This window comes from Onychomys torridus, chromosome 19 (assembly GCF_903995425.1).
Source record: "Onychomys torridus chromosome 19, mOncTor1.1, whole genome shotgun sequence".
Taxonomy (NCBI): Eukaryota; Metazoa; Chordata; class Mammalia; order Rodentia; family Cricetidae; genus Onychomys; species Onychomys torridus.
This window is the reverse complement of record NC_050461.1, coordinates 23481348-23497494: the sequence shown is the minus strand read 5'-3', so window position 1 is coordinate 23497494 and position 16147 is coordinate 23481348. Positions and strand designations below refer to the sequence as shown.

The window sequence follows — 16147 nt, the reverse complement described above, 5'->3', positions numbered from 1 at the left end:
TTTGTGTCTAAATAGCCCCTATTCTCTTAAATTAGAATGCTGGTGCTGGTAATTTCAATAAAACAAAGTGAAGTGTCAAGGGCTCTCCTCTAAGAAAAAAGTTCTCTTTATCAGGGTAATAAGTACAAATCTTTCATAGTAGATTTATGAGGGATTTGTTCCTATCTATGGTTTCAAGTGATTGCTTGTGTCTTTTTGTTTGTTTGTTTCAGCTTTTCTTTTATGCTTTGTAGTTTTTATATTTATTTGTTTATTTTTATTATTAAGAAATTTTCTGTTCATTTTTCATACCAACCAATAGGTGCCCCTCTCCTTCCTCCTCCCACTCCCCCAGCCTTCTCACCCCCCCAATCCATCCCTCATTCCCCCTTCCTCCAATGCAAAGATTCTCATGGGGAGTCAGCAGAGCCTGGTACATTCAACTGAGGCAGGTCTAAGCCCCTCCCCCTGGACCGAGGCTGTGTAAGTTGTCCCACCATAGGTACTGGGCTCCAAAAAGCCTGCTCATGCAGCAGGGACTGATCTGATCCAACTGCCAGGGGCCCTTTAAGCAGGTCAAGCTAAAAAGCTGTCTTGCCTATGCAGAGGGCCTAGTCCAGTCCCATTGAGGCTCCACAGCTATTGATCCACAGTTCATGAGTTCCCAGTCATTTGGTTTAGTTGCTGAGATTTTTTTAAGAGGAAAAAGGCTAAGTGTAATATTTGGCTCAAATAGCAGTTTTGATCTCTTTTAACCAAACTGTAGTCATCTTCACTTTGATGTCCACATCTTCCAAGTCCATGGCCAACATTGAATAATTTAGTCTTTGGTTTTTATTAACAATTTGATTTACAGTACAGTGAAGTTTATATTCCTTTCAGTGCAGTTTAGAATCTTCTTTTGAAATCCCATCTATATCTTCATGTCTTTATCTTTTTTTATATGTGAGCGACTAATTACCTTATTTATATTTTATTTTTGTCTGGTTGTCTTCTCTAATTTACTTCTTAATTTTTGTTACTCTATTTGGGAACATGAGATTTGGGGTTGTAGGAAGTGAGAACATTGCATGCCAGCAAGTATTTTATGAATGACATTGCCTAGAATTGCTTGTGCATGGTGTTATGTTTTGGACCCTAAATATCTCCTTGCCATGAGGGGAAGGCTTGCTCTCCAGCCCCTGATGCTATTGGGAGGTGATAAAATGTTTAGGATATGAGGCCTGTAAGAGGAAGTTAGACCAAGGTGATAGGGGTGGCAGTGTGTGTGTGTGTGTGTGTGTGTGTGTGTAAGGCCATTGAAGGAGATACTCGATCCCTGATGCCTAAAGAGGCTGCTTGTGTCTTTAGATGCATCCTCGTATAGGCAAGGGAAGACTGAGGATACCACCTCTTAGCAAACAAAATGTAATTGATTTAACCCAAGAACAAATCAACCCAGTATACAAAAAAAAACCAAAACAAAAAAACCAAACAAACAACAACAACAACAACAAAAAAAAACCATGGCCATTCTCAGCATTGAATTAAGAGATAGATTCTCCTTCTTCTCCTTCTTCTCCTTCTTCTTCTTCTTCTTCTTCTTCTTCTTCTTCTTCTTCTTCTTCTTCTTCTTCTTCTTCTTCTTCTTCTCCTCCTCCTCCTCCTCCTCCTCCTCCTCCTCCTCCTCCTCCTCCTCCTCCTCCTTTGCATTTGGCAAAAACATTTTATATATCTAAGTCCATTTTAAAGATATAGAAATTGAAATTCTTCCATATGTCTTGAAGGTAAACCAAGTAAGGATAATAACATTAATGAACATCTATTACATGCCAATGACTATGCAAGAAAAAGAAATTATTCCAGTAATTCCATGAAATAGGCACCTGTTTTATTACATTTTGAGGGAGGAAGTTTAGCGTTAATACTTAAGTTCTTGTTAGCAAATATTAGAGCTAGGTAGAATCTTCTTATTCATCTCTACTTATATCAATGAGTTCACAAAATTCCTCATAATTAATAATGAAGGGCACAGATAAGTTACTACATAGTTATTCATTGGAAGTTAATAGCATATTTAAAGATGCATTCCAGGATGTTAAAAAAAATCATCTAACTATGACAGTACATATCTAAAAGCTTAACTAGGATGTGTTACAGTGGGTTGGACAGAGAATATGGACCCCTTCTCATTTAAGTAACTGTCCACAAATAGCATGTTCTTAACAGCACTTTGCATAAGTACTGAGTATCATTAAATGTAATGTTCTACTACAAACTACTAGGGACTCTGATTCTAGAGTATTGGCTAACTGGAGGTCCAGGAATTCTGATATGACATACAGTTAGGTTTCCTATAATACTAGGAAATAAGAAATAAAAAATGACTATGCTTGCCAAAATAAATAACACCCTCACACACACACAAATCTAAGGCAACACACTTCTGCATAGTGAGCTATAAAAGCAAGATAATATTTGTTATTTACAAAAATAATTTCTGTTCCTAGCCACCAACAAATTATTGCCCCATAAATTCTATACCCTGAATGTTTGTTGCAGCTAATTGTGAGTTATGGATTTTATTCAAACTTTCTTGTATCATAACAATCAATACAATGTATACTAACAAAATGATCTACTTGTAAGACACATCTAAGAAACCACACAGGATTGAATATTCTGTGTACAGAATAACTGGAGGTTTAGTAGTGAAATGTGTTAAGACTTCTGGAGACATTGACTCTAATTTTAAAGAATAAAATGATATTCTTACATCTTTGCTACAAACAATATATCAGATATATAATAGAAAACACTTTTAGAGTCTATCAAGATGGCTTGTTTAGTGGGTAAAACCTGTCTCTAAGACTGGGTTCATTCCCCAGTCAAATGGATCTCAAGAGACCCACAAAACAATACAGAATTTTGCTGTTGCTTTTGGTTGCACACCAAGACTCTAAGGTGAGACCTATTCCTGAAGACACATGTATTTTGGACACAGGACATGGAATGAAGCTGCTATGGACCTGGAAGCGTCGTTCTTCCTGGAAAGCTTCCACAGTGTTGCAAGGTGCTATGCATGCTTCTGGGGAAGAAAAGGTATCAACATTCTTAGTAGCTGTGGATGCTGCAAGCTTTCTGACAGCCAGCCTGGCAAGATTTGCCTTTGGTGCAACACTCGGAGTAGGTTATAATGGTGACCAACCACTTTCTGATTGGATTTAAGGTCTTGTCCATAAGACATAACTCATGCCTGATATTGTTAACTGGGCCAAGAATTTGTGGCTGTGGAGGTCATGGGCATTAGGGGAGAAGTGCTGTGGTGCTAAATAAACATAATATCACTCTTCCCTCTAACTACTACCCATCTTTGTGTTCATAGACTACTGCAGCTTAGTTTTGATCAGAGAAGCTTCATTTGCAGTCGTTAGAAATTAATAGGGAGACTCATAACTGGGTGAATGTATCAGCTCTAAGTGGGACGTCCATGTCACATGTCCTCCTTTCAAATCAAAAGCAAAAAAAAATACCTATCAATAAACACAATGAAAAATGTTGAAGGTGTATTAAAAATGAAATGTCTTCACATTTTAAATTAAAACTAATCAGAAACTAGGAATAAAACCTAAAAACAGATTGTGACTCAAAAATGAGTTATATTAAAGTGGTTTTTAGCAGGTCTTTACCATGTACTGTTTAATCATGGTAAATGCCTGTAATCCTAGTCCTTAACCTGAGACAGAATGGTCATAAATCTGAGGCTTGAGTTGCTTTTAGAGAGTGAGACCCCATATACACCTAGCCAAATGAGAACAATTAGCATCAAACAAACATACATACTTGCAAATGTAGAATATAGAAAGAGACAAGAAGAGGGTAAGAAAATGTTCTCTGTTTTAATCTAAACCTTATGTTATAAACTGTTTTAAAAATCTACGAGAATTATTATTTTTATTTTAGAAAATAGTTTTTAACTACACATACATAGTATATATTTTTTAAAACTTTATTGCAGAAATATGAAGAGATTTAAAAATAAGCCTTTGGATTGTCAAAATGTAAATATTATAAGTAACATAAACTAACAACCTGAGAGCCCAACACTAACATAAGACCACAAAGTAACTTCTCATACAATAAGTGACTCACATTTTCTCAGAAGTGAATGTACCTGAGTGAATAAACTGTGTTCACAATGCTTCATTATTATCTTCATTAAGGACTACAGGCCAAATCCATTAAACATGGAATGCTGTTTTGTCCTCCTCCTAGGCCTATGTAAAAATACTTACTCTCACAGCGGCTTCACATCATTAGTTATATTGTTAATTTGATTCTGTTTCAAGAGACTCTTTGTCACTAATCTACACTGATTGTCTGTCTGGAACACAGGCAGCACAAAGTTTTCGTGTTTTAGCTATAGTAAGTTTTCTTCTAGATGCCTTTCTCTTTCTATTTTTTTTTTATAAAAGCAAGGAAGTATCTACTTGAATACAGAATAATAACATCTTCAAATGATCTTAAGGAGTGCAAATATTTTTAGGGAGGCAACATCATTACAGCTGAAAAGCAAATTACTTGAAAATGGACCCAGTAAGTACTCCTCAACAGTGCTTGTTTTTGGTCTCAATGAATAATGAAAAATAACAGCGTAGCTGACTATAGCAGTTAATGACTACCAAAAGTACGGAGTTTCTTTTCTTCCTCACACTCACTTTGCTTTTTCAGACTCATTACATAGCTATAAATCTTCCAAACTGCTATATCCAAATGACTTACAACAGGGCTTTTGGGTTTGCCATTTGGCGTCTAGTCAACATATCACACCTACATCATGCCCAACATGGCAGGGGTTCCCTTTACTTAGCATGTCCTCACTTGGAAGGCATAGTTAAGGCAAAACATATGACACATGCATGATGGCTACAGGACTGGCTCAGTCATCAGATCTCACAGAACAACAGCCTGCCTCCACTGCTTCCCACTTATACACCTTTGCATGCAGTGTTCAGAAGGTTAGTATGCAGGGTCTGTAAAGGAACATAACTAAGAACTGGCATGAATGTGGCAATAATAATTATTATTATTTTAGTGCATTGCATCCTTACTTGCTTTTTATGTAATTTGACAAAGGGACATGATGGAACTCAGAGTTTAGGGAGGAAGCAGAAAGAGACAGGGAGAGAAAGGAGGGTAGAAATATTTTGAGTGTCAGCAGCATTCACTTGGACAGTCTCATGAAAGCTGTGTCTACAGCAAAGAGAAACCTACATTTTCCTTGGGGTATCATAAAAGGACTGATGAGTGAAACTAACTCATATTATTGTCATTAACAAACCATGTTTGATACCCAACACTGCATTCTGCTTGTCAGTATCTTGAGCTCAAGTGAATATGCATTACACAATTTGATTTCCAAACTAAAGTGTCATATATTTATTTATGAATGATTTCACCAGACTTAATTTGGATTTTTTTCACTCAATTTATTGTCAAGAATAATACAATATCAACTCTTTCTATAGCATCTGTATTTCTGTTTGGAATTGAAATGTTCTATTTCATTTTCTTGATCACATTATATTATTCTAAATGCCAAATGCTCTCAAAGAAGACTAAAGACTGCTTGTTACAACTGACTATTTTAAATTTGAAAATTATTCACCTTTTTGCTTATGAACAGGAAAATTAGTGATGATGGAAACAAAGTTCATTACCTACACTCTCTTTTCATTGTTATTGTGCTCAGCATTTCAGAGAACATTCACATGCTTTGGGGAAATTTAAATTAAATAGAATAAAATGTCTTATCAATAATTTGAACATCTTCCCAAGATAGCAAATGTGCACTGGATGCTTGTTCCTTAAAGTCTATTTTGGGACATTGGCCTTTTTGTGTTAGTAAAATTGGATACAATAACCAAGGCCTTATTTAGTAATATTTTAATATGACATTTAATTTTTAAAACATCAAAGACAATAGAAGAAATTACAAAGACAAATAGAGATTATTTTAAAGAGATGAAAATAATAAGCATTAGAGTATATCTTTATAACATTTTTAAGTGAAAATATCTACAATTAGTTTTTATGATTCTCATAAATATTGTTCTATTAATATATAACTTTCTTACTTTTGTGAAATCTTACAAATAGGCTTTTAATTATTCATTTTTAAAATTTTTTAAAAAATATTTCATACCAATTACAGATCCCCCTGTCTTCCCTCCTCCTACCCTCCAGCCTTCCCTTCCCAACCCATCCCCATTCCCTCCTCCAACAAGGTAAGGCCTCCCATTGTGAGTCATTCTTATAACTATATGACATATGTTAATATATAATATCTTACTATATATTTATAGCATATAAATACATGAGAAAATCACGTATTATTTGATACTGCAATATATTCAGTACCATGAGTTTTCATATATGTAATACATAAATTCCTAAATATTTATAAAAGAACAATTGAATGGCCATCCCAAGTTTATCACCCCAAAATGAAATGAAATGAGTTATAATCATACAAAAAAGCCTACTTCAGTAAAGATAAGGAGAATTTTAAAAAGTAGTAAATTTTTCTCTTGTTTGTCAGAGCTAGCAAGGATAAAGTGTACTTGCTGGCCACAGGATAATTTAATAGAATTTGGGATATGAAACTCTCAGTTTTATTATTATTATTATTATTATTATTATTATTATTATTATTATTATATTTGTGTTTTAATTTGACACATCAGCCATGGGTTCCCCTGTTTTCCCCCCTCCTGCCCCCACCCCTACCTTCCCCCATCCCCTCCCATCCATTCCCATGTCCTCCAGGATCAAGGCACCCCTGGGGATTCATTTAAAGCTGGTGGATTCAGTATAGGCAGGTCCTGTCACCTCCTTCCAGACTGAGCAAAGGGTCCCTGTGTAAGCCCAAGGTTCCAAACAGCCAGCTCATGCACTAAGGACAGGTCCTGGTCCCACAGCCTGGGTGCCTCCCAAGCAGGTCAAGCTAGCTATTCAATTGTCTCACTTATCCAGAGGGCCTGATTCAGCTGGGGGCTCCACAGCCTGGGAGTAATGAAGGGCAAGGTTTAAGGGAAAGAAAGCTTAGGGGAGCAGGAGATCCCAGCTGGTTCAAGAACAGAAAGGGAGAACAAGAAATAACAGACCATGATAAATGGAGACCACATGAGAACAGGAATGGGCAGAGTGCTGGAGAGTTCCCCAGAAATCTACAATGATACATCCTCTGTAGACTGCTGGCAATGGTCGAGAGAAAGCCTGATCTGACCTAGTCTGGTGATCAGATGGCCAAACACCTTAACAGTTATATCTTAAAAATACTCATACACATTTTATTCTTCTTCTAAGGAACAATTCATAGATAAACACAAGAGTACTTTCATGGAGAACATTGTAAAATTTATAATAGTAAAAGGGAATAAATAATGTACACATTAAAGTTAAGAAGGTTCAAATAAACAATGGAATATATGTTTATAATTTAATATTATATATATATATATCAAAAGATTTAAAATTGTTATATGATGACATACAATAAAAATTTCAATTTTCAAATAGTTTTCATCAGTACATATTAAAGAAAACATAAAACTGTCCATAATACTTGTCAGGAATGAAATTGTGAATTTGCCTAATTTTATATTGAACTACTGATAAAAAAATAGAAAATGACAAATATAAAAATCACAAAGTGCTACCTATTCAGAAAATGAAGAATTAAATAAATGTCATTTTCATATTCTAAGTCTTAAGTTTTAACTGCAACCAGTACATCACTGTCAGCTACAGCCTCTTAACCATGCATTTTTCTTCTCTAGAAGTAGAATTTCTATCATTTAAGATTCTATGTAAGTTTCTTTCAAGTGCATTTTTTTTTGTCTTCTTTGGACAAACTGTAATTTTATTCCATTTTTATGCTATGTTCCTATTTCTTCTGAAGCCACTTTTAGACCCTCAGTCATAGAAATTATACAGAAATAGGTAACTTTAAAAATTATTACTAAAAACAGAGAGATACAATACAACTCCCAAATCTACAGTGTTGTTGTAAGAAAAGCCAACAGAGAACAGAAGAGAAAGGACTGTTAGTAGAGATGGGAAAAGCAGCAAGAAAATTGTGTTTTAGGGCTATAGAGATAACTTGTGATAGGTACTGAGACAATGATCATGGTCAGAGCCTGAAATAATTGAGAATTAAAATGGCATACTTGTGGATATGCTCATCTAATAAAAAGGGTTGTCAAGAAAGCATTTGTCAGAGCTATTTGCAATGTTTTAGCTGAATATGACATGATATTGTAAAAGAGTGATAAAGACAACATGAATTGCCAAGCAGAACTTGAAGGTTATATTTCTAACCCAGGACTCACTGAGTTTGAATACAGAAATTTAGCGTCAGCAATAGGCAAATGATTCTCAGTGTAAGACAGTGTCTACAGAAAATGTCAAACTCAGAATGCTGCCTATAAAGAAGAGCAAATGAGGGTGTAGTGTGAAAATGTGTTGTGACACAGAACCCCAGCAGGGTCTCAAATTGGTCTAACACACATCTAGACAAAGATCTAAGACTTATGGGAAGATTCCTTTTGAATCCAGAGTAGTCTCAAAGTACTTGCTATGAAAGGCACAGAATACAGCTCAACCAACACTTAGGTTACCTTTCTTCCTAGACTACAGCTACAATGTATTATTTAGTATTATGTTTGAATAGTAATAAGGAAAATGCTATGGGTAATTTGCATTGAACACCTTTGAACACTAAGCATTGTGATAAATGTATTTCATAAACTATCCTACTTCATATCTAAGACTTCCCTCTTCAATTGTAAATTGTTCAGACATTTTGGTTTTCATCCCAACTATTTATTCATAATTACAGACATAATATTTATTTAATGTACTCAAAGCAACCTTAATTGTAAGAATAAAACCACAAAATGACAGAGTCAGATTTTTCATTTATAGTTGATAGTAGATCAACTAAAATATTATGAAAAATACAATTAATACTTCTATTCTAAAGAAAAATACTGAATCTAGGTGAGACAGAGTTGTACACAGCCACTAATAGCTTGTTACATCCAAGAATTCAGCCTTGATATTTTGACTACAAATGGTCCACTCCTCGTCATTGTACTACAGTCTCTACCTTAGATCAAAATAGTTTGGTGAGGGGTTGAAGAAAGGTATGAGAGGCAGAGTTAACCAAAATTAGAAATCATGTAAACTTAGTATTTTAACCTATTATATGGGAACCTGTTATTTCAAAAGCTAACTAAAAATAGTTTATTTTTTAAAAAAAATTAAAAAAATGATAATTTGAATGAAGGTACACTGCATGAGCGGCCAGTGCTGCTCCCAGAAGCCAATAGTTATTAAACAATATCCCCACTGCCAAATGTGAGAAACAGCTCTCTGAGTTGTTGGTTATGAAGGTATCAGAAGCAACCAAAACTATACAGGCCATTGCTACTGTTCTTGGTTTCACACCAAAATTTAACTGTAAGGCCATCTTTATGAAGATACTATTTACTTTGGATATAGGACACAGGAAAATAAACCAAATGTCCTCTTTCCTAGCTAGTATTCATTGTGCTAGAAAGTCTGATGCCAGCCAGTGCCAGAAGAAAAGAGTCATCCATAATCTTAACAGATGTGGACTTGGCATGGCATGTTGCAGTACCGATCTGACAGACAAGATACGCTTACTGGCACAATAGTGGCAGTTATTATGAGAATAACCGAATGTTTCTGATTGAATATGGGTCACATTCCTCATAAGGTAACGCATTCCTGACCATGTAAACCTGGTCAAATCTCACTGACTAGAGAACTCATAGGTCCTGGGAGAGATACTACAAACATTGTTTTGCTAATGGGACATGTTGTCAAAATGCCTGCTAAGTATGTATGTTTGTATTCAGAGACTGTGCTGTCCCAGCCTTGGCCAGGGAAGCTTCTGCTTCAGAGATTCAAAACCGACCCAAGTGCGGACAGTAAATGACTGTTAAGTACTCAGCCCTAACCAGGACCTTTATGTCACCTACTCCTCAGACTACGAAGCATGAGAGGGAGAAAAAGGAATGTCAGATGAGGAGGAGGATTGGGAGATGTGTTGTGCAAGGTGTTTTCTGTAAATTATACAGTCACTGAATTCATGGACTCATAGCAGCTGTAGTTACCTGCATCCCATCTGTAAGGGCTTGGACCCAACAACATTCTGTCTTTGATGAGCTAAGGTCTTGTGAATCTCCACCCCTCCTTGAGAAGTTATAAGAATTCAGTGGGTTGCTGGAGAAGGGGAATCATTTTCCTTCAGGTGGTGGTATAGTTACAACTAAGTTGACCAAGCACCAATAAACATCCCTCATCTATATGCTCATGGGAGCAATCCTAATGAAAGTCATTGGCATGCGCACGCACGCGCGTGTGCGCGCACACACACACACACACACACACACACACACACACACACACACCAAGGTAGGGAGACTAGTTGGAAAAAAGAAAAAGAGAAGTTCAGCCAGAGAAGGTGACAAAGAGAGCAATGGAGGTGGAGGTGAATCTGAGAAAAATAATCTGTATATTTGTATGAATTTGTGAAATGGGCAATACTATCTATAATAACTAAAACATAGAAAAATTTACCCTTCAACAGAACACTTTTTACACCATAAATCACTACCTAGTTACACACATTGCATGCCCTTTCTCAGAGCACATTCCTGGATGCATGGGTTGTAGACTTTCTTGCTTCCTTTGCAAGACACTGAACCTCCTGGATGCATCTTGTATTACATTATTGCCTCAGTTTCAGTGAGATTCATCTATGTTCAGGAGTACTATACTAGCCAGGCAAGGGGCCCTTATATGAGAAGGGAGTCTCATGAAACTTGAGAAGCCAAAAAGCCCTGGTGATGTGAGCGCTAGGAAGCCATCTTCAACTGTGCTAACAGATGCTGTAACAACAAATGAGTTTTAATGTTTAAAATAAGTCCCTATACATTTGCCCTTGTCAAAATAGAATAGGATAAAAAAGGTTAAATTTGAAAAGCAACAATAGGATCATCAAATAAACCCCCTACATTAGTGAATGATAGCAGAAATCTGAGGCATATACTAAGTTAAAAAAAAAATCCTATTATGGTTCCCATAGCAACAGAAACACAGTTGAGTTTCACTTATGTTAAGTAAGTTTGACTTGAATAGGAATGCAAAATACTTCCTCTGAGTCAAAATGAGAATTACAGGAACAACAGAGACAATGGTCCAAAATATTCTAGTTTCTAACTAGTTCAAACATTATTCCTAATGTGTATAGAAATTTTCACATCAATAGTACATAATTGTTTGCAGTGGTTTTAAGCTATGATTATCTAATTTTTGAGATAGGATTATTTTAAATGAGAAAATAACCTTATCAAATTTTCTTAATTTGGAGGCCACAACTTGATAATTTAGAAACATAGGATCATGGTTCTGCTTCTAATTATATGAAAACATTTGCCCAAAGTGCAATTAATGAAAATACAATATTATTTTATCCATTGTCAAACTCAATTACTATTGATGTCATCTGAAACTATGAAAATTAACACATGATTTAAGATTATGCTACCCTTAAAGTAGGATATATATTTAGTTTGTAGGCCTTCTGTAACTTGCATCTTTCTCCAGTTCAGTAAAGTAGGTAAACGCAGGAAGGTACTTACTCCTGTTATGTAACGAGGTCTATATTGAATAGTTCCAAACAAACCAAGGATGACGATGATAATATGTACAAAATTTGCCAGGATAGGTGCCCACTGATATCCAAGGAAATCAAATATTTGTCTCTCGAGCACACACACCTAGAACAGCAAAAGAGGATGGAAGAGGTCAGCACAAATGAGAGCCATCACAGGGTCAGAGATGAAAGGATCACTGTGACAGTATAACTAGCAAGTATAACTCTACTATTGTATGTGACATTTTTTTTAACAGTGCGAATGAAGTGTTCAGGCATATTGCAAAAGAACCCCATCTGAGTATCCACAGAGAGCCAGTCACCTTTAAGGCATAATTCCATAGAGACACCAAACACTGTTTATAAGATGTTGTTTGCAGACACACACAAACACACACACACACAAATGATATTGTTACATGCACTATTAACCATTTGAGGTCATCAACCAGAAAGGTAAGCAAGTCACCATGCAGGGCTTGTTAGGATCTCCTCAAATGTTGCTCTGTAAGTTGTGTATTCACAAGGGGAATTGATCTAGAGGAATAAGAAGAAAGTCAGGGAACCTCTGGGATTCTGGATGAAGATCTACAACCAAACAAGCTACATGAGTCATTTCTTCTCTGAGTGTTTGACTTCCTAATGTAAAGTGAGGAACTTCAAGAGATGGAAAGGGTCCTTTCAGCTCCAGTGTAGAGCTCTAGAGCAAACAGAGACTTAGTGGGTAGGCATTCCAGCCTTAGCCTGGAAGTTCCAACCCCCATTGAGGCTTTGCTAATGGTCACGCCCACAAGGTGGGGCTGAGGGAGGATGCTGAAGACCCAGGATCGAGAGGAGAGGTCTCTCTTGGTTCCGGGACCCTGGACGCTGGAGGTAGACAGAACAGAGTTCTCCAGAGAACACCCCCGGATTGCACCATCCCTTTCCCAGACCCTGCAACCTATCCCTTCATTTGTAAGCTACCCCACAAAACAAACCTCCCTTTTAACTATGTGGAGTGGCCTTAATAATTCCACCAATACAGAGTTTTCATTAGAGAGGCGATGGGAAAGAAGGATGAAAAAGGAAATAAGAATGTGAAAAACAAAAAACAAAACAAGAAAATGTCACCATTGTTTATCAAGCAAGGAAATTTAATCTATGCTCCCCAGAGTATAATTAAAACATATAAAAATTTTAAGCAGTGAAAGGATAAAAATAAGGTGGGCAGTGGTGGCTCACACCTTTAATCCCAGCATTCTGGAGGCAGAGGCAGGTGGATCTCTGTGAGTTCGAGGCCACCCTTGTTTACAGAGCTAGTCCAGGACAGGCTCCAAAGCTACAGAGAAACCCTGTCTCAAAAAACCAAAAAAAAAAAAAAAAGGTAAAAATAAAAACAACAAAATAACAGCAACAAATTGTCAGTAGCCCTGAAATTACCATTTACATTCGATAATGAAATACGCATTATTGACAAATCCTTCATTAGACTTAACAAAACAAACAGTCCTTTGGCTGTCTTGCCTGGCTTCAGGTAGACTGATAACAAACTTATTGTTCAGAGAAAAAACACTGCAAATAGTCTCAACAGTACACACTAAGATTCAGGAAAAGTAGCAATGTTTTCAAATGAAATGGTCATTTAAAAGCTCTCCAATTTCAAAAGCCTGTTCCTCATACCAGCTGGCCTTGCCCAGTCTTAATACACGGGGAGGTGCTTCGTCTCACTGCATTTTGATATGCCATGTTTTATTGATATCCCATGGGATTCCTGCCCCGTTCTGAACAGAAAGGAGGAGGAGTAGATGTGGGGCCAGAGGGATGGTGGGGAGAGGCAGTGGGGAGGAGGGAAGAGAAGCTGTGATCTGGATGTAAAATAAATTTAATTTAATTAATAAAAACTCCCCAATTTACTAATATCATTATGCTTTAATGGTATTTCTTATTAGCAAGAAATGCTGACTCTCAAACCAGGCAATCTGTTTTTAAAATAAATACCTAGGGGGCCAGTGCAACAGCTCAAAAGGTGAAAAGGCTTATTGTGTAAGCCTGATGACTCCAGTTAGATCCATGGACCCAACAGTGGAAGGAGAAAGCAATCTCCCAAGAACTGTCCTTTGATTTCCATATATATGCAATTGCACATATGTGAAGCCCATATGTGTGTACATAGAGATCCACCCTCAATAACACATATTTTATAGCATTTTTGAAATTATAGCATAATTACATTATTTCCATCTTCTCTTTTCTCCATCCTACCCTTCCCATGTACACCCCTTGCTCTCTCCCAAGTTCATGGCCTCTTTTCTTGTGTGTGTGTGTGTGTGTGTGTGTGTGTGTGTGTGTGTGTTCCTAAATACATAAATACAACATGCTTATTCCATATAATGTTACCTATATGCATTTTTTTTCAGTTTCAAATTGTCCATCTGGCCTAGTTTGAAGACTTCTTGAACTGGCATCATTCCCACTTTCCCATTTCAGTTCTTTAGCTAAGTAACAGACTTCCTCTTGGGGACTTGAAAGACAAAAGAGATTTCCAACAGCTGTTTGCATATTTCCCCCATTTCCTAAAGCAAAGCTTCAACCATGCAATAACAGTAATTGTTACAACCCAACCTAAAAGATACTGCATCTTTGCAGGGATATAGGTAGAAGGAGGAAAATAAAGATAAGAGGAAGAAGAGGGAAAGGTGGAAGAGGTTGATGTTGATGATGATGGTGATGATGATGATGGTTTAGTCTGTGGTCCCTTGCATATGCTAAATCCATCATAGCACCAGATAAAGAAATGCAATATTCTGATTGCCTAATGACCACAAAAGTCTGTAGAACTTCAACATAGCAGCTTTATAAATGAACTGCTATCCAGGAAGCTAAAACACTCCTTTAGCTATTTTGAGTATTCGGCAAGATAAATGAGATCTATCTGCGACACAAAGCAATGCTGGATGCACCTTGAGTGCCTCATAAATAGTACGGAAGATTAGGTAGTTCTTCTGACAGAATAACTCCTAATATGTATATGAAAGCTCGTTTCCATATCAAGCTTCCTTCCCCCTTGCTTATGATTGAATAGTAAACAGAAATGAAAGACAGCAGCAAGAAAAATCTGAACTTTATGTATTTTGAGCATCATAACTGTGGGGACACAGCAGGAGACCAGCACAAAGCTTATCAGTCAAGCAGTAGGAACTTTCTGAACAAATGGACCAATTATACAAAAAGATCATACTGCTATCATTAATTATAAAAATACGTAAACAATAATGTATTTGCAAAGTTTGTAAGGCTAAAATGAAATTTAACAATATTTATTGGGTTCATCATGACAGAACTAATACCTTCTTCCTCATGAAATTATGAAGACAGAATAACCTTGTAAATGATGTTTTACACACACACACACACACACACACACACACACACACACACACTCCATATCTTTTTTCATTTTTCTATTGTACATAATAAATAGCCTTATTACAGGTGCTGTAGCTTAAAGCTACACTGAAGAATTGAAGTCTTCAGTGAGTCTAAGACAGATGACAATTTTTAGGCATGGTTCAGTTTTTCCTCAGATTTCCTCCCATCAAGAAGAGTAATAAATATGAGTAAGATATTGTCTAAACCCCTCCTGTGTTCTGGATACATACTTACCCCTCCTCAGTCCTGTACAAATCCCAGGACACAAATATGATTGTCAGATTCTGTAGACTAAGGATTCTTAGATGTAGCATGTCTGATTATCCTGCGGTCACAATAGTAGTATTTGAAACCAAGTATAGTGTCTGTAATCCCAGTGCTGGAGAGGTAGACACAGGAAAATCCTGGGGCCCTGCTGGCTGACCCTCAGGGAAAATCAGCAAGTTCCAGGGCAATAAGAGGACCATTTCAAAATACAAGGTAGAAGGGTGATTGAGAAAGACACATAGTCTTTTGGCCTACACACACACACACACACACACTCCATGTCTCCATGTACCCTGTTATTATGCTAAAGGCTTTAAACTGGTGGCAGAAAGTATATTGCTTCATTACTTGTTCTATTTTGGAAGAGTATAGAGAATCTTTAACCATACTTTCAGTTTTTGACATTATCTTACTTTAGTGAAGGCAAAACTCATGATTTGCTTTTTTTGGTTTAATTTTATTTAGTGCCTCTTTTGATGCATTCTTAGTGGTTTTCTCGTTTTGCCCATGGGGTACTTTTAAATGTATTTACTTGATGCCCTTCAAATAATCTGATATATGAATGGAAGGAATCAGTCTGGAAAAATATAATACTGTTGTTTTTTCCACTGTCTTATTTTCACACAAAACAATAAATGTAAACAGCTTTTGTACTTAGTCCTTTCTTATACATAAATTTTGGTCCTTCAACACAACAGTTTATTATAAACATAATTTACTGCCTTTAATTCCTTGGCTCACAAATCATAGCGGCCCAGGCATTAC

At 36.5% G+C, this 16147-nt stretch overlaps 1 protein-coding gene across 3 annotated transcripts in view; it reads right to left on the bottom strand.

Moving 5' to 3' along the window:
• Window positions 1–16147, bottom strand: part of Nkain2 (sodium/potassium transporting ATPase interacting 2) — a 1137884-nt gene that overhangs the window by 584483 nt on the left and 537254 nt on the right. For all 3 annotated transcript variants that reach the window (XM_036168793.1, XM_036168794.1, XM_036168795.1), the window contains one exon: window positions 11694–11831. In XM_036168793.1, coding sequence (XP_036024686.1) covers window positions 11694–11831 — 138 coding nt within the window. The remainder of the gene's footprint in view (window positions 1–11693; window positions 11832–16147) is intronic.